Consider the following 24,878-nt stretch of genomic DNA (forward strand, 5'->3'; position numbering starts at 1 on the left):
GCCTATGGGGACACGGGGCTGTGCTCACCCCCAGCCCCGGAGTGTGGGGACAGTGTGTTCGTGGGTGCTTACAAGCCTCAGGGCGACCATCCCTCAGACCCTTCCCAACTTACCTCCAGTCCTGGACCATCACCCCTCGCCTTGGGTCTGTGAGAGGGGCGCAGGGACACGCGCGGCGCCGGGGCTGAGCCGCCAGCCCCGGGGAGGTGTCCTGCGGGTCACACACAGGGATGTGTTCAGGTCAGAGATATCATACACAGAGTTGGTCATGGCGAGGATGCAGCTGTGGCTTCTATGGGCAGCCGGGGAGGCCAGGGGGCAGCGGGGCTTCGCCGCGGGGAGCGAGTGACAGGGTCAGACTTTGGTCGGAGACGACACACCCGGGGGCTCAGCCCAGTGACCCCGCGGTGGGGGGAAAGGGCACAGCAGCCCCAGGCCCACCCTCGGCATCTGCCCCGCTCTGCAGCGGGTGGCAGGAGGGACCGGGGAGCGGGGCTGGCGCCGTGGCGGGGGGCGGCAGCCGGCGGTGCGGCCGTGGCCCTCACCCGGCGGCGCAGGGCGGACGCGAGGTGAGCTGGGGCTCCCCGCCGGCACTCCGGTGTCCCCGTGCCTGGCGCGGAGGTCACAAGTTGGAAGACAGCCTGGACTTGGCCGGGTCCGTGTCGGGCGTGCTGGACGCCGAATCCTTGCGGGGCGCCGCCGAGTCCTGCGGCAGGGCGGGCGGTGTCAGCCCCGAGCCCGCGGGCGCCGGGTGGGCCGCAGCCCCCCGAGAGGGCGCCTGGCCCCGCAGCGCGGCCGGAGGGCCGGGGCCCGGCGAGGCGGCGGCCGGGCCCCCGCCGATGGAGGTGCTGGACTCGCGGGCAGAGGCCGGGGGGCTCTGGGTGCTGCCGGCCGCCAGCCCGTGGGGCAGCGAGGGCTGCGAGGCCGAGAGGGGCCGCGAATCCTGGCTGAGGCTGCTGGTGTGCAGCGCCTGTGTGCTCTTGTGGGCGGCCAGGCGCTGGGGCGAGCTGGGCGCTGGCTGCTGGCTGAGGGACAGCTGCGAGCCCAGCGGCCCTGGGGCGCCTCCGTAGGCGAACGTCCGGCTGGCCAGGGGGCTTTGGGATGGTGGGCTGGCCGCGGCCGCGGCGAAGGCGCTGGTGGAGACGGGCAGGGCCGTGGGCTGCGCCGGGTCCTGCGAGGGCGAGGGGTTGGCGTGGGGCACGGGGGGCTGCGGCTGCGGCGGGGGGCTCTGCTGCAGCAGGACGGGGGACACGGCGAAGGGGCTGGGCACGGCCTGGGCGTACTGCAAGCGGCGCATCATGCGGGGCGAGCCCAGCGCCATGGAGCCCACCAGCGGGCTGGCCATCTGCGGGCAGAAGCTCATGGCGACGGCTTGCTGGAGGGTGGCGATGGCAGAGGTGACCTGGGGCTGGACGGGGCTGTACATGGCCGTGTGCTGCTGCAGCTCCGCCTGCTGCACCATCTCCCGGTCGTACTTGACGATCTCCTGGATGATCTCGTTCTCCTGGTTGTTGAAGACACCTGAGTTGAGGTCGTGCTGCACTTTGTGGAGTAGGATCGAGTTCTTCTTCCCTACAGAGCAAGGAAGCACTGTGAGACCCTGTACTGGGGCTATGCTGAGCTCCCATGGGAACCACAGCTGACACCCCCTCTCCCCCTCCAGGCTCCCCTCTGTGTCCTACCGATGCGATCGAGGCGGTCGATGGCCACAGTCTCAAAGGCCCGTCTCATCATGGGGTACTCCTCCAGCACCTCGTTGAAGTTGTCCACTGAGAGCGAGTAGAGGCGGCAGTAGGTATCTGCACGGACACTGGCCGTGCGCCGGCCACGGGTCAGCAAGCAGATCTCTGGGGAAAAAATGCCAGGGCCAAGGTTAGAACACCACCATCGAGGCCAAAACAGGGCAGGCCAGGAGCAGGATGGGAGAAGCACCAGGCACTGGGTGCCCTGGGACAGCACAGGTGTCCCAGTGCCTCTCACACACCCCGGGAGGGGACCAGGCTCAGTCCTGCCAGTGCTCACCCCCAAAGTAGGAACCATCGGAGAGTTTCATCTCCTTGTTGCCCTTGGTGAGGATGCTGACCACCCCATGCTGGATGAAGTACATCTTCTTGCCGATGGTGCCCTCTCGGATGATGTAGTCGCCCGGCTGGAACACCTCAAACTTCAGCTTGGTGAGCATCGCCGTGACGAAGTTGGGGTCGGCGTTGGCAAACAGCGGCATCGAGGCCACCAGCTTGCGGCAGTTGAAGTTCACAATTTCCTGTGGGGACGTGGGTGAGCCCAGGAATGTGGGACATCCTTCCCCAGGGACGTGCTCCCCACCCCAAACAGTCTTATGGACACCCTGGCATGAGACTGTGCATGGACACACTCCCACATGGAGCTGCAAAGCTGCAGCAAGAGGTGTTTGACCCTGAGTATGTGCATGGCAGGAGCTGATGGGACCCATAGCAAGGAGCAGGGGATCCCCTCCCTTGGCAAGGGGGAGCAATGCCCATCCTCACTGTAGCATTCTTCTCCCAGCTCCCCAGCCCTCACCTCACGCAGGGGCTCGTTGAGCTCCCCCAGGATGCTGTCCTCATCAAACATCTTGCCCTGGTAGCGATGCTCGTAGTAGTCATGGATTTTCTGGCGGAAGTCGGCGGGCAGCTTGTGGAAGGACATGTACTGCTCCACCTGCTTGTACTGTGGGGAGAGGTGGTGTCAGCTGGAACCTCCACCCCCATTCCCCACTCCATTGCCCCACTCCTGCTCCTGACTGGGAACCCTCACCCCACGTGGCTACGGCTCCAGGAGGGGACAAATCCGTGGGCCCCGTGCAGCGCAGTCCTACCTTCTCCTGGTACTGGCGCCGGGAGGAGTCCAGCGACTGGATAAGGGCGGTGGCGTGGCCGATGAACATGGCGTAGCAGGTGGCCCCCACGATCATGCTCAGCATGGTCAGCCAGATGTCCGTCATGCTCTCGGGCGCCTGCTTCCCGTAGCCAATGCAGAGCATGTGGCTCATGGACTTGAAGAGGGCAAAGGAGTAGAGCTCGCTCCAGGAGTCGTTCTGCGGTGACAGGGACAACAGCTCAGCCATGCACACGTGTTTGTGTGTGTGTGTGTGTGTGTGTGTGAGCATCACCCGAGGGCCCAGCGCCCTGGCTCACACCTGGCCACAGTCCCACTTCTCTCCCAGCAATAGGAAATTGTTGATGAGCAAACTTTTCCAACTTTCCAAAGTCCCCCAGCGAAGTAGGCAGGGAAGGAGAAGGGTGAGACAGGCAGGGGAGGAAGAGGAGGAAGCCAGGCGGAACAGAGCAGAGATGGAAATTTGATGAAACAGGATGAGACAGACAGGGGAAAAGGGCCATTTGCAGGAGGCTGCAGGGCTGAGAGGGAGCAATTAGAAACAGGGACCATTATTTATTAATAGCAGCTTTGTGGCTAATGAGCAGGAGAAGGAGGCAGGGGATGGGGCCAAGAGCCCCATGTCAGCATATTCCTCCCACCCAGATCAATCCACTGCTCCAGGTCCTGTGAGACCTCAGCAGGGTGATGGCAGCAGGCAGGGCAGCGTGGGGCCGGGTGCTCCGTGCGCCGTGGGGCACCACAGCCCTGGCCCACGGGGGAGATGGCATCTCCTGGGGCTGGAGGATGGAGGATGGATGGTGTGGGGATGGGTGGGAGCCCCAGGGAGCAGGCAGGAGCATGGTGTGGGGCAGATGGAACTCACCACCATCCCGTTGATGGAGACCCAGCAGTTCTGGGGGAAATCCTGCAGCATGGGCACCAGGAACTGGAGGCAGCCATCCCAGTGGCAGAGCAGCAGCATCATCCCGATGAGGTTGATGATCCTCATCACCGCGCTGGCCAGGTCGTAGGTCATGTGGAAGATCTGTGGGTGGGTGGGATGGGAGGAGGTGAGCGTGGGGACTGTCCCCCACAGCTCAGGGCACTGACCTGCATGGCCTTAGCTGGAAGAGGCTCCCATGGCTGGCCTGGCTCTGGCCTGGAGGTGGCTGTGCTCCACCTGCCTATTTATAGCTGGTGGGTGCCGCCGTGCTGCCGCCCGGGAAGCGCTAATGGCAGCGAGCCTTGCTGAGGATCAGGGAGACACAAATACTCTGGGCACTGAGCAGGGCAGCTCCCAGGGCACTGAGTGCAGGGTGTGGGCCAGAGCTACACAGCAAAGCTGAGCATGTCCCCTCAAAGCAGGGTAGACCCTCAAAGCTGGGGACCCCGAAGGGCTTGGGGGTCCTGCTGTCCTCCCCAGTGCTCCCCGAGCTCCTGGTGGGGTAGGGAGCCAGAGGGGAGAGGCAGGAGGCGCTGAGTTGAGCAGGGGGACAGGGTCTTACTGCTGGCAGAGCAGGGGATGGTGTGCCAGCCACGCTGGCACCCATGGTGGGTGCTATATCACAGCTCAGGGATGCCCCAAACCCTGCAGGGTGGGTCACAGCCACCCACCAGCCCCACAAACAGCCCCACAGATCCTCTCCAGCCCTCCAGTTTGTCAGGGAAGCACTGCGCTCGCAGGGCCCCTCCAGCTCCTGCACTCTCCAGCCATCCAGCTGCTGCCAGAGGGTCCCACAGCAGGTCCTCACCTCCTCCCACTGGTGGATGTAGCGGATGAGCCGGGAGAGGCGGAGGAGCCGCAGGAGGCTGAGGATCTTGGTGAATCGGACGATGCGGAGGGCACGGGCTGTCTTATAGACCTCTGAGTCTATGCCCTTCTCCACAATGAGGAAAACGTAGTCCACAGGGATGGAGGAGACAAAGTCCACCACAAACCAGGTCTTGAGGTACTTCTTCTTGATCTTCTCGGGATCCAGGATGATTTCTGTGTTGTCCTCAATGACAATCCCTGTCCGGAAGTTCAGCACCAGGTCCATCAGGAAGAAGGTGTCAGAGACCACATTGAACACGATCCAGGGGGCCGTGGTCTCCTCCTTGAAGAAGGTGATGCCGACGGGAATGATGATCAGGTTTCCCACCATGAAGAGCAGCATCGTGAAGTCCCAGTAAAATCTGGGGAGTGAGAAGATGTTGGGGAATGTCACCAGTGCCCCAGAGTACCCCCCATGCCAAGGGGACCCGGCCACCATGCCCTGCCCTAAGGGACCTGCATCACTGGGCTACTGTCAGTCTAATGCCACCTCAGGCACAGGAACCCCTTCATCTTCCCAGAGACCACATCCTGCTCCCCGCTCTCCAAACTGCCCCCAGGATGATCCTGCAGCCAGCAGAGCCCCTGATTGAGTCAGAGGATGGGGCTGAGGGCTTCTGCTGGTCTATCTGGCCCGTGACAGCAGGTCCTGGGGAGGGGAGAATGATGGCACCAAGCACCGGAGGGGGACACACTCCAATTGAGCTGCCCGGGAGCATCCCGGGGATTGGGGACCCCCAAACGAGGGGCAGTGCTCAAGGTCCCGGGTAGAGTCAGTACCCGAGAGCCCTGGGAGCGGCCGCCCCTTTCTGCGCTCCCAGAGTGGGGACCCAAGGACAGGGGACAGTCCCCAGGGACAGCCAGGGCCACCTCACCCCGGCGCCTCCCTGGGCCAGGCTGGCTCGCGGTTTTGGGGGTACCGGGGCGGGCTGTGCCCGCGGTGGAAGGAGCCGCCGAGGCTCCGGTGCAGCGGAGCACGTAGGGCTGCAGCTGGCGGCGGCAGCGCCCGCAGCCCCGGCCAGACGCGCGGGTGGTGCGGGGTGGGCGGCAGCCTCCGCCCCCGGCCCTGCCTGGGCTGCGCTGCTCCCCCGCCCCTCTCCTGCCTCACCCCACCCTTCTCCCCTTTCTCCTCGTCCCCCTCTCCCGGGCCACCGATGACCTTTGTGAGCATCTGCAAGGTCACAGCAGCAGCTCTGTCACGGCAGGATGACGCGGAGGCCACCTCGCCTCGCCCGGCCGGGGGGCAGGAGTGGGGGGATCCTCCTCAGTGCCACGGGCACGGACACGCAGGACCCCCGCCCACGCATCCAGCTCAGCCCACCCGGGCAGGGTGAGGGGCTGGGGGTGCCACGCTGTGCCCCGGGCACGCTGCTCCCCGCGGGACGGGGGGGACAAGGAGGAGACCCCCGCGCACACAGGAAGGGGCGATGGGCCATGGCCCCCCCTCCCCACTGCGCAGAATAGCGCAGGACCAGAAGGAGCTGAGCATCCCAGCTCCTGACCTTTCTCCAATGACACCTTCCTCATGTGAGACATTGCCGTGGCAACCGTGAGTGATGTCACTGCTGCAAAACGATGACTTCACACCAGGGCGGTCCCCAGGGTACCCTCGGCAGAGGAGCTGTGTTCCCCGTGCTCCCCTACACTGAGCTCCGGCTCTGGCACCAAACAGGCCCTGATGGACCCCTGGGCTCCCATGCATGGCACGACCTTCCAGGGATGCCGAAATCAGCAGAGCTGCTGTGGGGCTGGATCTGTCCCTAAACCCCCTGGCAGCTCCTGCTCGGACTGACCCTGCTGCGCTGCGTGGGTCCCACAGGGGCATTAGCCATGCAAAGCTGCGAAGAACAAAGATTAAATAACCACGCCAGCTGGGCAAAACTCCCCTCTGGCTCCAATCCCTCTGCAATCTGGCTGAGCCAGGGCAGAATTCGGCCTGCGGAGAAAGATAAACTGCTCCTGATCCCCCACTGCACACAGCTGACCCTGTGCGATCGCCCCGGGGACCAGCGTGCGATGCCAACGCTTTCTTCCTCGGAAGGTTCATGTGCATAGAAAAAAGATCCAATCCAGGCTACTAAAAATATCTGAAAACAAATTAATCAGGATCCTCGACACCCCTCCTTTGCTTCTGACCCAATTGTACAACAGTGATGATGACAGGAGATGCCCAAAGCCCCTGCGAGAGGCAGCTGTCACCTTCCTGCTCCATCACCCGCCCAACGCCTGGCACAGTGGTGCTGGTCTGAGGTCCTGGGCAAGATAAGAGAAGGGTCCAGGCCCTAGAGGGGGGCATGGCCATGGTATGCCAGGGTAGTCCCTGCTTAACTCCACTGGCAGCACTCAGAGCTCCAGGGATTGCCAGGGATGATCCAGCCACTCCGGTCTGTGCTGATCCCGTGGAACAGGGATGAACAGAGCTCCCTCTGAGCCCTTTGGCTCTGATGGGGCCCAGATGCAAACCAGGCTGCCGGGTGGGCAGGAGCAGCACGGGATCAGTGAAAGATCGGTGTGGGATTGGCACAGGATTGGGGCAGGATCGGCACTTTGCAAACTCGCACTAAATACTCATATTCTAAAAATGAGATTGCTGTGAGAAGTGGCTTGTGAAGCCAATGGCAGGAGTTTGCCCAAGCTGTGGTGGCCAATGCGCCGTCTGTAGCCCCAGATGCCAGTACAGCCAGCTGTGATGAGTGACTGGTGCCCTCTCCCCTGGAAAAGCTTTTCCCTGGGATCCCTGGGGAAGTGGGGACAAAGGCTTTGCAAACTGCTCAAGGACCCAAACCTTCACCATCCCCCAAGTCGGTCACAGCCTGTCCTCCCCTTGAGCGGTGGCTGACGCTGCAGAGGGAGGGACCCAGCTCCCCAGCACCCTCACCACAGGGAATGGGAACACCAGGACCAGCAGCAGAGTCCCTCTGCTCAGGAGCCCCTGTGGTGGCACCACGCAGGCAGAGGGAAAGCCCCTGAAAGCATTTAAACCTGGGTGAGGAAGGCTCCAGCCAAACAACACCAGGGACACGTTCTCTGGAAGCGTCTTTGCCCCTGATTCACGTGCAGGAACGGATCTCGCGACAGAAAATCATCACCAGTGAGAACCTCTTGCTCAGCTCCAAGCCCAGTCCCAGCCCAGCCTTGTGGAAGGCTGGAGGAACCCTTGGGCAGCCCCTTGGTGGTCACAGGGTGATGGGCACTGCCACCACCTCCAAACCATCAGCTGCAGCTCCTGCAGCTCCTAAAGCCCCAGGGCTGGTGCAGAAACCCCAAAAGAAGCAATGAAGGAGTTGGTGCTGGCTTGGCTGTTCCTCCAGAGACCTCCAGAAGCAGCAAAGTTGGTGATAATCATTGCCCAGCACCCAAAAGGAGGTGGCCCTGATCCAGCACACACTTACAAGATCTCTTTGATCAGATTCACAGCTCAGGATCTCACCAGCCGCCCTGATTGCTTCCTTGTCATTCAATATTTATGTAAACAGCAACTTTGGTTCCTGGAGCAAATCTGCCCTGAATTGTGTGTGAACGATGGCAGCACCACGGCCATGAGGAGCCAGGATTGCTAAATGATGCCGATTATGAAATGATGTCACAGATGCAGATGGGTAATGATTTTCTCTTAAGATGGGAAATGGGTTTTGCAGGGTCACGCTCCATTGTCATTACAGGATAAATGCTTTTTTGATTATTTCAAGGCAGGACAACAGGGGAGGGATGCACTCATGTCCCCAACAGGCAGAGCGGGTTCCTCAGCCCAGCCTCGCGTGGGCCGATCCTGTTCCTGTGCACAGTTGTGGAGCTGGAGGATGCCATGGCTCTGCCTGCAGCTCCTCCCCACTGGGCAGGGAACTCTCCTACGCCACTTCCAGCATCAGAACACAGGCAGCCACTCTGCCCCAATGGGTTTCAAGTCTCAATAGCGGTTCCAGGAGGACGAAGCCCGTGCAGGGCAGGACAGCCAGGGTGACTCCCCAAGGTCACTCCAGCACCCACCTGCCCGCTGCAAGCACCAGTCCAGGGAGTGATGCTGCTGCACTCTGGGGAATCCTCTGAGACCTCAAGCCCACTGCAGGCTCACTGGAGGGAGATCCCCGCTCTTGGCAGCACTGTGGGCTCTGCCAGCTCAGAGAAGCAGGGCAGGCTCTGCCCCGGTGCAGGCATGGGGGTCACCCCATTCCCAGCCTCCCTCAGCTGCTGAGGGTGAGGAGGAGCACAGGGAGTGAGGAGGGGCCAGGTCCTCCTGCTCAGCAGCCCCCAGAGGTGGCACTACCACCTCTGCTCTGTCACGGCAGGGACAGTGGAGTTCCCTCCGCCACAGGACCAGCAGTGGCCGGGCAGTGTGGCCACTTCTCACCCCAAATCTGCAGCAGAACCCAGTGTCCAGCCAGTAAGATGAGGAGGGGGCTCCACTGGGTTCCCATGGCTGGTTCCCAGGGTGGAAGGGCTCAAAACCCTGTGCAGGAAGTTGGCCCTGAGGGGAGGCCAAAGGGCTCCAACTGCTCCTCTGGAAGATGCCAGAGCAGCCCAGGAGCAGCACACGATGCTGAAATCAGGAGGTGAAGGTGCTGGTCCCTGCCCTGAGCCCATGGCCACCTCCACCTGCCTCGGGGAACCCCAACCCACGGGGACCCATCAGTGTCAGCAGTGAACAGAACCTGAGAACTGTCTCAGGGGGATCCCCCACTCAGACACCCAGGAAACCCTCCTGTGAGCCACCCCAAACCTCCCACCAGCACAGCAGCACAACGACTTGGGGCTGAGCCCCTCGGCCCCCCAGCCCCGGTCAAATGCTCCTCCAGCCCCTTTGAGACCTCTGGAGCAGAGTCCTCCCAGTGCTGGTTCACCAGCAATGCCAGCACGGTCTCGGCCTCCCCATCCCTGCAGGATGCCATGCTGCCTGCCCCAGACAGCGCAGCCATCCCTCCCGGTAGCTTTCTCACGACTCGGGAAGCGTTTGCCACTCTGGAGCTCGCCGGGGCTCAGGGGATGGGAAGGAGATGGAGCTGCAGAGCCTTTCTCCAGGGTTTGTCATTCCTCGCCTGGCAGACACACAGGCTGGATCCTGGGGACTCGAGTCCTCTCAGGAGCGAGAAGGATCCCCCTCAAACCGGCTGAAGCCCAGGGACAGAATCAGGCCTCCTTGGGGGATGGGGGAGCCTTCACAACGCTCTGCCAGGCAGCGGCAAAGCACGTCCCCCTGCCCGGGGAGGGGGACACCGAACCCCAGGGAGCTCCGGGGACAGAGCCAAGGCCCGGTGGGGCTCGGGAGGGCCAAGCCGGGCCGAACCGGCCGAGACCCCGGGAAGGACAAGGGGACGAGGGGATGCCCTTGCCCAGGCACCGCGAGGGCTCCCGGCATCCCCGGAGCGGCGGCTGCTGCGCTGGGGAGGGGGATGCCCGGCTCGTCCCCTCCCGCGCCCGGCGGCGGCTCAAGGTGCCCTCGGCCCGGCCGCACCCGGCGGCTCCGCTCCCCGGCCCGGCCCGGCCCGGCCCGGCCCGGCCCCGCGGGATGCGGCCGAACCCCGCGGGTACCCCCGCACCTGAAGTCGCTGTAGGGATGGATGATCCAGGCCCCCGCCGACTTGACGCGCTCCTGCTCCCGTTCCACCGCCTTCTGCGAGCCGAACATCCGCAGCGAGAACTTGTTGACGCCGGGCTGGAGCATCGCCCCGAACTGCCGCTGCATGAAGCTGGCCTGGCTCCCGCGGACCTCCTCGGCCGCATCCTCGCTCGCCCCCTCCTCGGCCGCCTTGGCCCCGCCGGGGGATGCGCCGCCGCCGCCGCAGGAGAAGGAGACCTTGGGCTCGCGGGGCGGCTCCGGGCCGGGGCTCCGCGGAGGTTCCCCGCGACGGCACTCGCCGTTCGGGGACCCCTTCCCACCGCGGCCCCGCGCCCGCCCCGCCGCCGCCGCCGCCCCTCCGCGCTTGGCCCCATCGGCCGCCTCCTCCTCGGCCGCTGCCTCCCCGCCCGCCGCACCGCGGCCCGCCCGCATCCTGCCGCCGCTGCCGCCGCCGAGGCCACCGGCGGCCGAGTGGCGCCCGCCGCCGCGGCGGGGGCGGGCCGGGGCGGGCCGGGGGCGGGCGGCGGGGCTGGGCCGGGGGCCGGGCGGCTCCGCAGCTCCCCCCGCCGGCACAGCCCTCGCCGGTGGGACCGGCTACCGGGAACAGGCAACCGGGACGCGCCGTCCACCTTCCGCCCCGACGGCCCCGGACTCCGGCGGGGCAGTCCCCGGTGTGCTGTGGTGCGGGACCGGCCGCTCTCCCCGCGGGGGCTCCGCTGCCGCCAGCCCAGCCTCAGGGATGGTTCAGAGCCAGAGGGACCTCCCTCCCGAGCCAGGGATGGACCCCATCGCCAGGTACGGGAGCTTTGCCCTCCCGTCCCTCCAAGGACCCATCGCTCCAGCCCTGAGCGCCCTCTGGACCCACCTGGTGTCAGGGGGAATCCCCCGAGGTGTACCAGGGGATGGAGACCCCGGACCGGCGCTCCAGGACAGCGCCAGCACCCGAAGTTGGATACCGGACACCCGCCAAGGGGGGTGATGCTCTGGAAGAACGGAGACATCGGGACCGGCACCTCCTGCCCTGTGCCACGGGACCGGGCTCGTCCGGCTGCGGCTCCCCGGGTTGAGAGGTGTCGGGGGTGCCGGAGTGAGCAGCCCTGGTTCCCCCCGAGCACCCCCGAGCAGCCGGAGCCGGGGCCGGAGCTGCCCCGCTCGGAGCTCCGGGCGGGACCCGGCGGGTGCCGGAGCCTCGGGCGCGGCGCTGGCACCACCTGGTGCCACGGGACAGAACCGCAGCCGGAGCGGGGCCAGCGCCGAGCCCGGGGCGGCCACCACCAGCCGCGGGCCCTGCACCGCCCTGTCACCACCCTCCAGGGCAGGAGACACCCCAAAAGTCGCGCTGCCCACCACAGCGGCCTCGTTGTTGCGACTTCACCCCCCGGTCTTGGCACGGCTGCCTCCAAGAGCAGCTCATTTCTCCAAACCATTCCTGGGGCAGAGCACTGCTGCCCTTCAGCTGCTGCCAGCCCACCGAGACACTGATTCAGCTTAACCTGAGCGGGAGGCTGGAGACGCCAGAGACAAGAAGTGAGGCAGCAGCTCAGGGCTGGTCCCGAGGCTCCGGGGCTGAGCAGGGTCTCCGTGGAGCTCAGAGCACCGGCCCTCTCTCTCTGGAACATGGTGGGGCACCACAGCAGGGGCTTGTTTGTGCCATCCCTGCCCAAGGTTCGATGTGGCAGCCCCTGGGCCGTGGCAGGGCTGTGGCACAGCTCACCAGGGCAACTGCAGCACGGCCCAGAGCGGCACAATGTCATCCCCTGCCCAGCTCCCAGGGCTGCTGTCCCCCTGTCCCTGCCCAGCCAGATAAAGGCACAAATTTTGCTTTGTGCTGCAGCCCAGAGCCGGGTCAGACAGGACCCATAATCTTCATAAAGGAAATTAAACCATGCATTGATTTTTCACCGGGATGGCGCAAGGCCGGGGCTGTGAAAGCCTTGCATAACCCATTTACACAGCACGGAGCCATGCTGCCCTCGCTGTGGTGGCACAGCAAGGCAGGAGGGAGCCAGCCACCACAGCACCAGGCTGTCAGCACTGCCACCACCACTCTGGGCACACGGTGGCCACCACAGCCACGCTCCCCCTTTGTCCCACCCCAGGCAAGGACAAGGATCTGGCCACAGAGCAAAGCCGTGGTTCAGTCATGTGCCCAGAATGAAGCAGGCAGGGGCACCTTAGCCCAGCTGGGAACACAGGGTAGCTTTTCTTCAGCCCCTGGGCTCTGCTGCCTCCCTCCAGGGGCAGGAATGTTGGCAGAAGCCCCCTGAGCTCAGGGCTGCCAGCAGAGAAGGGACTCCCCATCACATCCTGCCCTGGCCCCAGGGCCCTGCTCTGTGCACAAAGGTCTCACACCTTTGCTCTGACCTTAAAGGGCAGGAAAAAAAGCAAACAAATACAGAAAACCTGCTTGAAGAAGTGTGACACACAAACAGCAGGGCCTGTGCAGGCTCCTCAAGGCTGGGGCTGAGCCTTGGCCCCACAGCCACAACACCCGAGGAACTGTGGAGCAGGGAAAGAAGAGATTGTGCCATACAGGCAAGTGTGCCCAGGGCCCCAGGCTCCTCCAGGCTCTGCAGAGCAGGGAACACCCCTCCCTCCCTCCCTCCCTCCCTCTCTCCCTCTCTCCATGAAGGCTTTTACACCCGTCGAGCTGCATCTCCTCAGCAATTAGAGCTGGCACCAAACCGAGACACAGGGCCATGGTCTGCAGCCAGAGGGTCAGGTGGCCCGGAGGGAAGAGACCAGAGTCCAGAGGTGGAAAAAAGAGAGAGGAATCATCTTTATTTGTGAAGTGTTAACAGATGGAACAGTTCAATGCTACCCAGCGGTAAAGGTGTTAGACTCCCCTGAGCACTTGTCTGCTCGCAGGCCCCCACGTCACGCACACACGGCGATGGCTCAAGCATAAGCACAAGCACACGCTGTTAAACCTTAAAACCACCCCCAGCCCCGGCTCACCCTGCCCCTCCCCACTGCAGAGACATGAACAACCCATGGAATAAGTTACAGCAATCATTTATCCAGCATTCAGCTCCTGGCTGCCTGTTTCAGAGTAACCAAGAGTTTGGCAGGAGCTGACTGGGAATCTGCCCGACAAGGACATGCCAGGAAGGAGCCCTTTGCCAGGGAAAGGTGCAGCCTTGCTCCTGGTGACTCACAGGGAAAGACACAGAACCCCTTCCTGAACCCTCTGGTCAGATCAGGTCATCTCCCAACAGCCACCAAAGCAGCTCCTCCCTCACCCCCACAAGCAGGTGGGACACAGCTGCACTCCCACCCCCCCTCCCCACTCTGTACCAACATGAAATAACCTAGGACAGAGACAGCCAGAGACCTAGACTAGCAGGAACAAAGGATTTACATTTACAGGTAGAAAAACCCTCCCGCGACTCTTTAAAAAAAAAAAAAAAAGAAAAAAAAAAAGTGTATTTTATATTCTACAACTTAAGTTTCCTTAGAAAGTGAAGTAACTGAATCGCAAGGACGCACTAGAATATTCCATGGTGCTATTTTACCAAAAAATTAAAAGAAAATAAAATTGTCCAGACGAGTTCTTCATCTACACATCACCTGGCAGGACAGAAAGAAAAGCCAGTTAGATAAAGCCTGTTGCACCAGGTGGGAAGGGGCTGGTGGAGCCCATGCTGGGCCAGAAGAGCCTCTGGCTTCTCCCAGAGAGCCTCAGCAGACTCAGATGCTGCAGCTCCTGCTCCAGGCTCTGCCCTGGCACTCACCTGGCTCTGCTCTTAGTTGGCGTTTCTCTGGCGGACGTTCTTGTCCTTGTGGTTTGTGGCATTGCTCTTCCTGGGAAGGGAGAAGGGGTGAGAGGAAAGGGAGAGCAGAGAGTTCCCCACCCCTCACCCATTAATGTAATTCAGGTCCAAGCAGAGGGTGCAGGAGATCAGATCCCAGAGCAGGGTCAGACACTGGTGCCACCCCAATTATGTGAGGTTTACACATGGGGACATTAAATGAACCATGGGGGGAACATCTCTCCCCACTGAGTATTATTCCACACCAGCCAGCTTCTATCTTTGCATAAAGCTTTTATCTTTGGAGCAGATTCCCTGGCTGGATGAGATCTACCAGTACAAATCTGGCTAAATAGGAAGAAGCAAGGTACTCACAGTGGTGCAGAGCCTCCATCATCATCTTCACATTCAGGACAGCACAGAAAGGGAAAGGAAAAAACAAACAGTCAGGGAAGAAGACATGCAAAGTGACCTCTGCCTCTTGTTAAAGCAGTGGGAGCTGCATTCCAGGCAGCACCACTTAAAACTGGGGAGGGTAGAGCTCCTCTGGTGAGATTGGCTGCCCTGATCCATCCCCTGTGCTCGCCCCCATGGCATCAGGACTTGGGATGGCTCCCAGATCCCAGCACACTCACAGCAGGTAAAGGGGAAGCCAAACAGGATGTTTCAGGGACGAGGCTTTAAGCAGCAGCAGCAGGAAGCCCTTTCTCCCTCCCCACACGTTGTGCTATCAAAACAAACACTGCACACCACGTTCTGAGCAGCACAGCTACAGAAACACCTCTGCCAACACGTGCCAAGCCCTGGGGCCTTTCACCAGCTCCCTGAGATCTGCCACCTCCCAACAGGAGGCTCCCAGTTGTCTCCTTTGCTCCCCATCACCTCTTCTGCAGGCCTGGCTCCCCTGGAGTCCCACACTCTGGGCACCAGGATCTGCTCAGGGCTGGTGAGAGGACAGAGGCAGGCACAGGGCTGGAACTACCTTCCACTTACCATGTGAGGTGGCACCAGCAGCAGAGAAAGGAAGAGTGGACAGGTAACACCAGCAAGGATATCACCCCAAAGACAGGCCAGGCTGTCACCACCCCATCCCAGGTGACAGGAGCACCCAGTTCACAGAAAGTACTGGGGGAACTGGCTCAGACAGGCCTCACTCTCACCTTTTAGGAGGGGCAAAGCTACAGAGACTTTGGGGCAGAAAGAACCACTTCATATCAGGGCAGTGTAATGCCATGTGTGTTTACCAAAGGGGTGTGATGCTGTATTCCTCATCCACGAGCCCTTGGGAACTTGAGCTCCTCTTGCCAAGGAGCATCAGGACATTTCAGCACATTCACCTGTCTGCCAAAGCATCTGCTACAGCTCTGACAGGTCAGCACCCCACAGACCTGGACTGATGCCATCACAAACCAGATCACACGGTGTTTTTGCTGGGAGATGCAGCTACAACATCTTTAAGGCAGCACTTGCCTTGCAGCCAGGGGTGTCAGAGGGCAAAACACCTGCTCGTGAAACTGTCTCGAGTGGAATTCCAAGCCCTGCAATCAGGGGAGGGATCTGACCTTTAGCCCCTGTGCTGCACCTCTCCGGAGCCTGCTCCTCGCAGGGGGCCAGGGGCCCTGCAGGATCCCAGGCAGGAAGGATGCAGAGCACTCACACAGCATTGTTAACAGCATCAGATAAAGGAGGCTGGGAGCTGACACAATGCAGATCCTCACCGATAAGGAAAGGGAGGAGCTGGTGCTTCCAGAACAGATTAAAGATAGTACCGGGTCTTTGAGATCCAGGATGTGTGGATCTGATGACCCAAAACATCCTGAACTGAACACAAGTTAAGCTAAGCCTGGTCTTACAGAGCCCCTGACACAGTCCCTCACAGTTCTGCAGTGCCACAAAAGCTCTGGTACTTATTTACAAAGCACCTTGTCCAGAGTGGGAGCTGCCAAAGCAAATCCAGCCCTGCAGACACTCAAGGGAAGCTCTTGAGCAAAGAGAAGAGGAACTGGTGAGACAAAGGGTCAGGCTGACCTGCACAGAATCCTCTTTGGCTCCAGATCTCACTGCAGGACTGTCACAAACAGTGCAGTTACAGGCAGTACAGACTGGCTCCTCAAGTGCCTCGAGTGCTCTCAAACCACCCCTCCTGAGAAAGGGACCTCAGAACTCGCTCCAAGCCCATCCTGCCTGTCACAAATCACTTCATCTTCCCAGACAGATTCAAACCCAGGTGCCTCTTACCATCAGGAACCTCATCTGGCTTCCTCCTCTTCTCATAGATGAAGATGATGGTGACAAGAACGAGGACTTCTGCCACGATGCCCAGGAAGGGCCAGAGCGCTGCCAGGCGGCTGCGGACGCGCAGGTTCACCGTGGCATTCCTGGTGCCGAAGGAGTTGGTGCCATTGCAGAAATAATCGCCTGTGTCCTGCTCAATATCCAATTTAAGGATGCGCAGCTCTGTCTTGTTGCCACTGGACTTGATGATGTATCGCCCAGAGGCGTTCTCCAGGAGCTGGAGGGAGGAGGGAGAAGAGGGATCTCAGGGCAGTGCTGACCGAGCAGCACAGCAATCCCTCCTCTGAGCTTTGAAACAATTCTGGTGGCACGAGGACTGGGCAGCAGGGCAGGCAGGAGGGGAGAAGGAGCACAGCACTCACCCCATGACCACTTTTGTACCAGGACCAAGTGGTGACAGCGGGGAAAGAGGGGTTCTTGCAGGTCAGCACACCCGTGTCCCCCTCATTCCCATGCTCGGACGTCTTGTATGCTGCCACCTGGGGGGCAACTAGGCGAGACAAAAAAAAAAATAATTGGGACATCTCATGATAGAAATCACACAGATTTGTGCTTCCTGCAGCCCACCTCACCAGAATCAGCTACCCCAAAACCTCAGTCAGGCTGTTCATCTCACTTGTTTGGCATTTTCAAAGAGGAAAGTGCATCAAGCTTCAGGAAAGGCTCAAAGAGATTTGTCCAGCAGGTATTATCCCTCTATCCATTATTCCTGTGGGAACATGCCCACAGAAGGCTGGTTTAATGCAGGATCTCAGGGCTGACTCTGCAGACACTGGAATGGCCTGATAACGGCGCTGCCTCGCAGAAAGCAGAGGCCCTGCAGCCAGATGAGGGCTGGGAGCAGCTTCTCAACCAGCTGAAAAGACCCCAGCAAAGTGTTCAGGAGTTCACAGCTTCCCCACAGACCTCCTCAGACCCCAGGAGCGAAGAGATGAAATTACCAGAAATATTCATTTGTCCTCTGATCTGCGGGTTTCCTTCGTAGACACACTCATAGATGCCAGAGTGCTCCTCCTTCTTCCCATTGATTCTACCAAAAACAGGATTCAGGTCAGCATCCAGCACGACTTGTCCAGAGATATCGACCTCCAGACTCAGGGAATCAGACACCCACAAACATCAGCAGCCTCCTCCACAGCAAATTTCCCCCACTCCAGCAGAATGTTTATGCTGCACTGTGTACCTACAGCAACCAAACTCTCCACTCTCCTCACACTCTGAGGGTGGCAGAAGAGGGTTTCATGTGTCAGGGTCTGTCAAGTCAGTGATCACTGTTCCAGCTCAGTGAAACACGGGGCAAAGATCACCCAGGCCAGGCTGCTCTGGATTGATCCTTGCACAGAGGAAAACTCCCGCGTTCTCCTTCCTGTAAAGCTGCTGCAATGAGATTTAGTGGATTATGCAGCCCTGCAACAAACATCCCATTCTGCTGCTCAGTAATACCCACTCGAGGGAAGGGGCCCACAGAGTTTGTCCCATGGCTGCACTGGGACAAGGGGCTGTTTGTTAGTTCTGCCGTGCACGGCGCTTCCCACTTCCAAAAACCACTCAGCTGAGGAATTGAGGTCACGCGAGGGAGGCTGGGTTATAAATACTTTAATCCTTGTTCAGCTCCCTGTTGCTATGGGGAGACAGGCACGTCGGCACTGCCATACAAAGGGACATGATGCCTCCACAGCTGCTGGGTCAGTGCCAGCCAGGCCTGACTGTAATCAGAAAGGAAAGCTCACTGCACTGCCACAATAAGGCTGGTATTCCCGCAGCCAGCACGGACCACAGCCTGCCACAGCTCCTTCTGGGACAACAGCCGGACTCTGGGAAGGGATAAAAAGCCCCAAGGAGAGACAACATGGACTGGAGCCTCTCGCTCCATGCACAGGGAGCTGGTGGCCTGTCCAGAGCAGGGCTCCTTCAAAGTTCTGGGAGAACATGGAATAACCAGAGTCCAGCTGAACATCTGCTTAAAATCAGGGAATCTCTAAGAGGATGTTTGTGGCACAAAACTGCCCCTTCCTCCTTCTTTCTGTTCCCCTCCTCCCCAAAAAGGAGAGTGTTGGGCCTTACCAAAACCCTGTTAAAGTCATCTCATGCTCCACAGTCCCAAAGCCCCACCCCATCAGCAGGGCTGCAGGAACTCAGCCCTGGTTCCAGCTGACAGCAAACAGCAGCTGCCTTCTGGGAAAAAAACCTGCCTGTGCTCAGGTTCTGACCTTGCCCTGACACTCACGTGTAGCTGGTGAAAGCACCCGACTTCTCGTCCTGCTCCAGGATCTTATCCCTGTGAATCCACTTGTGGCCCGTGATGGTGGGTTGTGGTGCAGACATGTTACAGCTGAGGGTCACCTTGCCATCATCCTCAGTGACCTGAGCAGTAATTTCTGGACCTGCATTCACAAAGAATTGGATTTAAGTTAACCCTGGGTACGGCAGAGCTGACGTGGTGCCCAAGAACCTGAAACACAAACCCCACAGCTCCTTGTCTCTGTTCCCAGCTTCCACTTACCTTCACACAGTTCCCTACCAGAGCTGGCTGTGCCAGCACCAGAGTCCCCCACAGCAGGTGACCAGGCCTGAGTGGACCTGGTTTGGCCATGCTGGACCTGGAGCTGCTCCCCCCACGAGCAGGATCGCTGCCGTGTCCGGCATCACTGGAATCTCCGCTGGCCCTACCCCGGGTGCAGCCCCGGCACAGCCCAGTGCTCAATAAGCAATGGAAAATGTCACTCTGAAGGGCAGAGCACGGCTCTCTGCTGCTGTGAGCCGCCACAGCACTCCTGTGTCAACACCTCCCAGCACCTGAGCTGCTTCAGACACCTCCAGGTAGCACACAGGACCCTCTGTGGTGAGGGGGAGCAGACAAGATCGTGTGGCAGCAGTATGTGTGTCACCTGAGGCACTAAACCAAAGGGTTTAGTTAAGAGTGACTCCAGGGAGAACACAGAGCCGTGACTCCGAGAGGTCCTGGGCCTCGATGCGCCAGGCAGCAGTAAATTATGCAACCTAAGATGACTCAGGCATTTCTACTTGTAGGAGGCTGTCCGAGAAGGCAGCTGCCATCAGCAGCACCCCTGCACAGCCCCAGTGCCACTGCGGTCCCTGCCCTCCTACCCCATCTCCATCCCTCAGAAGGACCAGTTTTTGCCAGGGCTGAGAGGCATTTTGCTTTTCCTCCTATCCAAATTCCACTGGAAGAAGGGTTCTGCTGGAGTTCTGCACTCCATAGCACATTTCTGCTGAAAAGGCAGCTCTCCTAACTCCAGGATTCACGGGGAGACCCTGAGCAGGACTTTAATCTCCCTCCCAGGTTTCTATCACTGGAAGCAGCCTGGGCGCTCCGGCGTTCACCTGCCCGCTCTGCGAGAGGGAACCCGGCCACGTCCACAGGACAAGCAACGACATCACACTCAGGTGTCACACTCAGGTGTCACACTCAGGTGTCACACTCAGGTGTCACACAGACACGGCCATTTCAAAAACGGTTGCATCTCAGACCTCAAAGCAAGATTTGTTTCCCCACGAGTCTGGGTCAGCAGCACGGAAGCGAGCTGAAAGCAGGGCTGCCGGAAGGAGCGGGAGCTGTACGAGCCGCAGGGAAGGGCCGCTGGTCAGTGGTGGTTAGGGCACGAGTCGACCACAGAATCGAGGCTCAATTCTGCAGCCAGCACCAGGGCTCGGAGGCGCTCGGGAATAAGCGGCAGGTTCCAGGTTCTTTTGGCTCCGGAAAAGGCGCGGGATTGCCGGAGGGCGAATTGGTTGGGAAGCCACAACCCTTTTTGAGCAGGGCCATTCCGGGTCAAGTCACAGGTGGTGGGGAGATTGACAGAAGGGTGGGAGTCTCTCAGTTCTACAGCTGGGGTGGGAGGGTGGGGGGAGCTTTCGGGAGCCACAGGACACAGGTGCAGGGGTGAGCATGGCAGGAGACTCAAAGACACCGGTGTCCGAGCAAGTGCCAAGGCCTCGGTGCGGCCACTCACGTTCGATGACAAAAACGTTCGCCTGGGAACGGATCCACTTGACTTTGGGGCTCTTCGACAAGTGGTTGCGGTCGGGGTCGTTGCTAGCCCGGCACTCATACATGCCCGAGTCGTCGCCCGTGAGGTTTGCGATGGAGATGGTGCTGGTAGAGTGCAGGTTGTAGGTGGCGTTGATTTTGACACGGTCCTGCCGTGCGCCATCCCAGAGCTGAGCATAGGTCTCATTGGGGTCGTTCCCCTCAAACCACCACTGGATCTCAGGGATGGGATTGCCAATCGCCTCGCAGTACAACTCCACGCTGTCCTGAGTCAGTCTCTTTTGAGACAGCGGTGACTTTATAAAACCAGCTATGAGTTGAAGAGGTATTAGTGCAAAGTGTTAGTGCAAAGCAAGAATTCACCTTCCACAAGCATAAACAACCCTCGGCGACTGAGAAGAGGGTGCACACCAGATCAGCGCACTCCTCCCTCCCTCCCCTCCACACTCTGAACTCTGCCTGGCTCAGGCAAGGCTGTGATTGCATTTCGTATCTCCTGCGGCTGCAAACCAGCTCCCAGTGTGTGCCACTACCCAAACTGGACGCCCACCTGCTGCGAGGGACAGCCCAAGGCCTCAGTCTGGCCCCCAGCGCTTCCAGCTCAGGATGAAAACACTACATTTGTGTTCCAAGGGCCTCTGGAGCCCCCACATTCCCCAGCCTGTGCTGTGGCAAGGTGCTGCACAGCGCACATCACCGTGGGAAGCTGGGGACAGTGAGGGGACAGTGAGGGGACACTGACCCAGCCCCTTCCCATCCAGTTTGATTAAGACAAGTGAAACGGGAAAAGGGCTTCACTGTGCCCCTGTGGCTCCAGAAGGAACGTGTCTGTTCCCCCTCGCTGCACAGCCCCAGGCTGCCTGACCGTAATTCAGAGCTGGCCGGGGCCCAGGCCCCCCCTCACTGGGCACAGCCACAAGTACCAGCCACACGCACCAGCCCCTCGCCTGCCCACACCCCTGATCCATCCCTCAGCCCCTCCAGGTGCCCAGCAGGAACTCCTGAGCACAACCCCGAGGTAAGAACTCTTTTTGGGGGAGGAGGAAAGCCTCGCAGTCCGCAAGATGTCACGAGCCAGGCGAGGAAACGTGTAAATTTGTTGTCATACAAACAGCGAAATCTGACTTTTCATCTCAGGCAAGACCAGCCTGCGGAGCTGAACTGGCAACAAACAGACCAGAGGCACAGGTACCAGCTGCAGGCTGGAATTTGGGTATTTTTCACTCTGCCCTTGCAGCCGGAGGCCAGAGGGTTCAGTGGTGGAATCAGCCAGTCCAAAGGTCGGTCCCAGGGAGCGGAGCTGCCAAACGCCCTCGGGCTCCAGGACAGGCATGGGGCAGCGACCACAGCCCCAGGAGCCCTTCCCAGGGCAGGCAGGAAGGGAGGGAGGCTCAGCAGCTCCACTTCGGGAAAAGCCATCAGGCACAGGTCGAGGTTACTACGTGACTCACCCCCAGCCAGGTTTCAGAAGAAGGAGCTGAGCTTGAGACACATCCTTCCTGTACTAACAGGCAGCTCGCACCCCAAGAACCTTCCAGGAATTAATTTGCTCAATTAAAAGCACTTTGTGATTACAACCTTCCATGGATGCACCATGATGTACAGGCACAGAGGAAGTGAGCTTAGAAGTTTTGGGAGGGGGTTGAAAGCCTGAAGAGGTTTTAACAAGATATCCTAAGGCTGCTTTTTGTGAGAGTAGGAACAAATCAGTGTCACAAACCCAAGTTTGCTCAAAATAAAGGAAGACACAAGTTAGCCTGTAAGCTAAGCTTGACTCCTAAAGAAATTAATTCCACATTTTTCAAAGGAAAAACTTTCCTACTAGAGCTTTGAAAGTCTTGAAGAATAAGCATGGCTAAAAGAGAAAGGACCAAGGCACTCTTAGGAGAAGGCAGACACTAATTTTACCCAAACAGGAGGTTCAGGGCTACCCAGAGATGTTATGGGATGGGAGGGATCAGTTGGGCTCCACTCCCAGAACCACTGAGAAGAGGTTTTTCCACACCACAGGCCTGTGATCAAACACTCCCAACCCTGACAAGCCCTGGAGCTGCCCACAGCACTTGTACGAGCCCGTCTGCTCCAACTGCGGCCCGAATTAAAGAGGGGGAGCTGGTAAAGATCAAGGGTTTTACAGCTACAAGGTGATTACTGTACGCTGACAAAATAAGCTGCGCAAGGTTATTTGCTCCGAGTTAGAGGGTACCTCGTGCAGTTCAAACGGGTCAAAAGGCTCCAGCAAGCAGCAGCAGCGAGTACCATTTGCATTCCCATGGGATTAACGGCCTCCCTGTCCCCAGCAGAAAGCTGAGAGCAGGAAATCCCAACCGTGGGCTCTCTGGGCTGGGGAAGGCGGCTGTCGAGCCCGAGGCACAGGAGCATGGCCAGCACAAACCCGCTGGGATCGATCAGGGCTGCTGCCATTTTCCAGAGGGTGATGGGCTGCAAGTGGGGCTCAGCTCCCAAAGCCCAGACACCCCTCAGAGAGCTGAGCTGGATGCTTCCTCGGGCACGGCGTGGTATCCGAGCCAGCGGGACAGCAGGGAAGGCAGAGACCAGATAATATTCTCCAGAGTCACCTTCAAACTAAAAACAACCTCTCCCCCTGCGCCAAGGGAGGAGCTGCTGGGGTGTCAACAGCAGTGGGAGTGCTCAGGGTGGCCGAGCCAGGCCAGAGCCCCACTGTCCCACAGGTCTGACCTTTGTTTCTCGGTTTGGGAAGGGGATAGTTGAGGATCTAACACTTTTTGCCATTTAAAATAGCTATAAAATCTGCCCTTAAGCTTTGCACAGCCAGATCAAAGTCAGGGTCCTTGGGGGGACCCAAGGGCACAGAGTCCAGGCATACACTGACCTATGCTCCATGGGGTGAGCTGCTACCCAGTCTGCTGAATAAAGCCAAACCTAAACACTGCTGAGAGGCCAAACCCCACTTTTCAGCCCCCATTCTGCTCCCTTGAGGCACCAGCAGAGCTCCACACCAAGCCCAGGCATGGCCAGGCAGGACATGGGCATTACACAACTGATGGGCCAGCTCATCCTCCCAGGGCTTTTCAGACCCAGGGTAGGAACTGCCTCCTCCAGGTCCTTCCAGCACCAGTGCCCAGGCAGGAGGGTGCAGGAAGCCCTCAGAGCCACACAGGGAGTGGGATGAGGCCACCCTGGGCATCTCCAGGTGATGAGTGTGAGGCTTAGAAGGAGGCTCTGCCCTGCAAAATTCAAATGCAATTCTGTAGAAAGAAACTACGGGAGCACACACTTGGGTTTTCCAGGATACTCCCACTCTTTCTCCTTCACTCTCAGGGTTCGGTTCTACTACGCTGAATTAAGCGCAAACAGGCTACAAATTGTTCAAGTACTCAAAACGCCGAACAGCCAGCACCAGCTGCTCGCCACTGGCGACCAAACCGAGCCTCTTCCATCTGCACCCCGTGCACGAGAGCTGATTCACGGGCTGCGGGGAGAACACGGCCGGGGATGCCGTGAGCCCCTCCTGAAGGTGAGAAGGTGAAAGGTGGAGTCCCGGGGAAGGGCAGAGCCCGCTGATCCCTGCGGGAAGAGCGCTCAGCGCCCGCCCGGGGCTGCCGGAGCCGCCGCCCCGCGCCCGCCCCGCCGATTATCCCGAACATCCTCAGCGTTTAAAGCCCGGGGGCCCGATGCTGCTCCTCAGCCGCACAAACCGGAGAAGCGGCTGCTGGGAACAAACTCCTCGGTTTTCCTAAGGAGAAAACAACCCAGCGCGGCTGAAAGCACCGGCGGACCCCGCCGCCCCTCCGGTTAAAGAGATCAGCGGGCACGCGGTGCGCCGGGGCATCCTCCGCCCGAGCCCCGGCACTGCCCGACGGCAGCACGGAGCCCAGCCCGGCCCGGCCATCCCCCGATAGCCCCAGGGCGCCTCCGTTCCCCCGGCCCCGGCCCCGCCCGCCGCGGACGTGCCCCGCCGCAGGCGCCCGCGCCGCCGCTCCTCCCCCCCCGCCTGCCGCTCCCGGAGCCGGCCCGGAGCCCACCCGCGGGACTGGGATTCTGCCAAAGCCCCCCGGAGCCCCCGCAGGACTCCCTCCGTCCAACCCCCCACGGACCCCCCAGTGGGCGCCCGCGAACCCCCCGCCATCCCGGGCTGCCTAAATGGAGCCGCCCCCAACCCGGAGCCACCCTGGCCCGCCCCGGTCCGGTCCGTACTTGTCCCCACGGCGCCGGCGGCCATCGAGCACAAGACGAGCAGCGCCAGGACCGCGCGCGTTCCCGCCGCGCCCGCCGCCATCTCCGCACGCGCCCCCGCCGCGCCGCGCGCGCGCTATAACCGCGACCGGGGGCACCGGGGGGAGGCGGGGCCAGATCGGGCCCCGCCCCCTCTCACCTCCGGTCGGCCAATCGCACGTTGCTGCGCCTCTTAGGCCCCGCCCATTCGGCCGGGCCCGTCCAATCAGAGAGAAGAACACACCGAGCGCCTTCTCCTCTCTCATGGCCCCGAGGGCAGAGCCGGTTCGGGCCGGTCCCGCCGAGGCCACGCCCACCGGCCGGGGCAGCCAATAGGAACGCGCGCTGGGGGCGGGGCTGAGGGTTCTTTGGGGGCCCCGGCGCAGCCGCTGCCCCGGACGGGTCCGAGACCGCGGA

The 24,878-nt window shown here is 60.5% G+C and overlaps 2 protein-coding genes across 3 annotated transcripts; both read right to left on the reverse strand.

Annotated features, from left to right (window-relative positions):
- Positions 1-484: 484 nt before the first annotated feature.
- Positions 485-10,692, reverse strand: HCN2 (hyperpolarization activated cyclic nucleotide gated potassium and sodium channel 2). Its single transcript, XM_058858788.1, has 8 exons — positions 10,186-10,692; positions 4,590-5,013; positions 3,722-3,883; positions 2,837-3,055; positions 2,542-2,688; positions 2,023-2,263; positions 1,683-1,847; positions 485-1,572 (listed from the first exon to the last, which is right to left on the reverse strand). The coding sequence occupies exons 1-8, from the start codon at positions 10,635-10,637 to the stop codon at positions 623-625; spliced, it is 2,760 nt and encodes a 919-aa protein (XP_058714771.1). The 5' UTR covers positions 10,638-10,692; the 3' UTR covers positions 485-622.
- A 2,268-nt stretch (positions 10,693-12,960) lies between these two features.
- On the reverse strand, positions 12,961-24,600 carry BSG (basigin (Ok blood group)). 2 transcript variants are annotated; one of them, XM_058858522.1, is made up of 9 exons: positions 24,444-24,540; positions 20,227-20,574; positions 18,480-18,636; positions 17,194-17,282; positions 16,615-16,742; positions 16,196-16,469; positions 14,333-14,357; positions 13,940-14,009; positions 12,961-13,775 (listed from the first exon to the last, which is right to left on the reverse strand). In XM_058858522.1, exons 1-8 carry the CDS (start codon positions 24,523-24,525, stop codon positions 13,952-13,954), a joined length of 1,161 nt encoding a protein of 386 aa, XP_058714505.1. In that variant the 5' UTR covers positions 24,526-24,540; the 3' UTR covers positions 12,961-13,775; positions 13,940-13,951. The 2 variants fall into 2 exon arrangements, with proteins under 2 accessions (XP_058714505.1, XP_058714504.1); XM_058858521.1 differs by lacking the exon at positions 20,227-20,574 and having other exon boundaries at positions 24,444-24,600.
- Positions 24,601-24,878: the final 278 nt, after the last annotated feature.

This window comes from Poecile atricapillus, chromosome 28 (assembly GCF_030490865.1).
Source record: "Poecile atricapillus isolate bPoeAtr1 chromosome 28, bPoeAtr1.hap1, whole genome shotgun sequence".
Lineage (NCBI taxonomy): Eukaryota > Metazoa > Chordata > Aves > Passeriformes > Paridae > Poecile > Poecile atricapillus.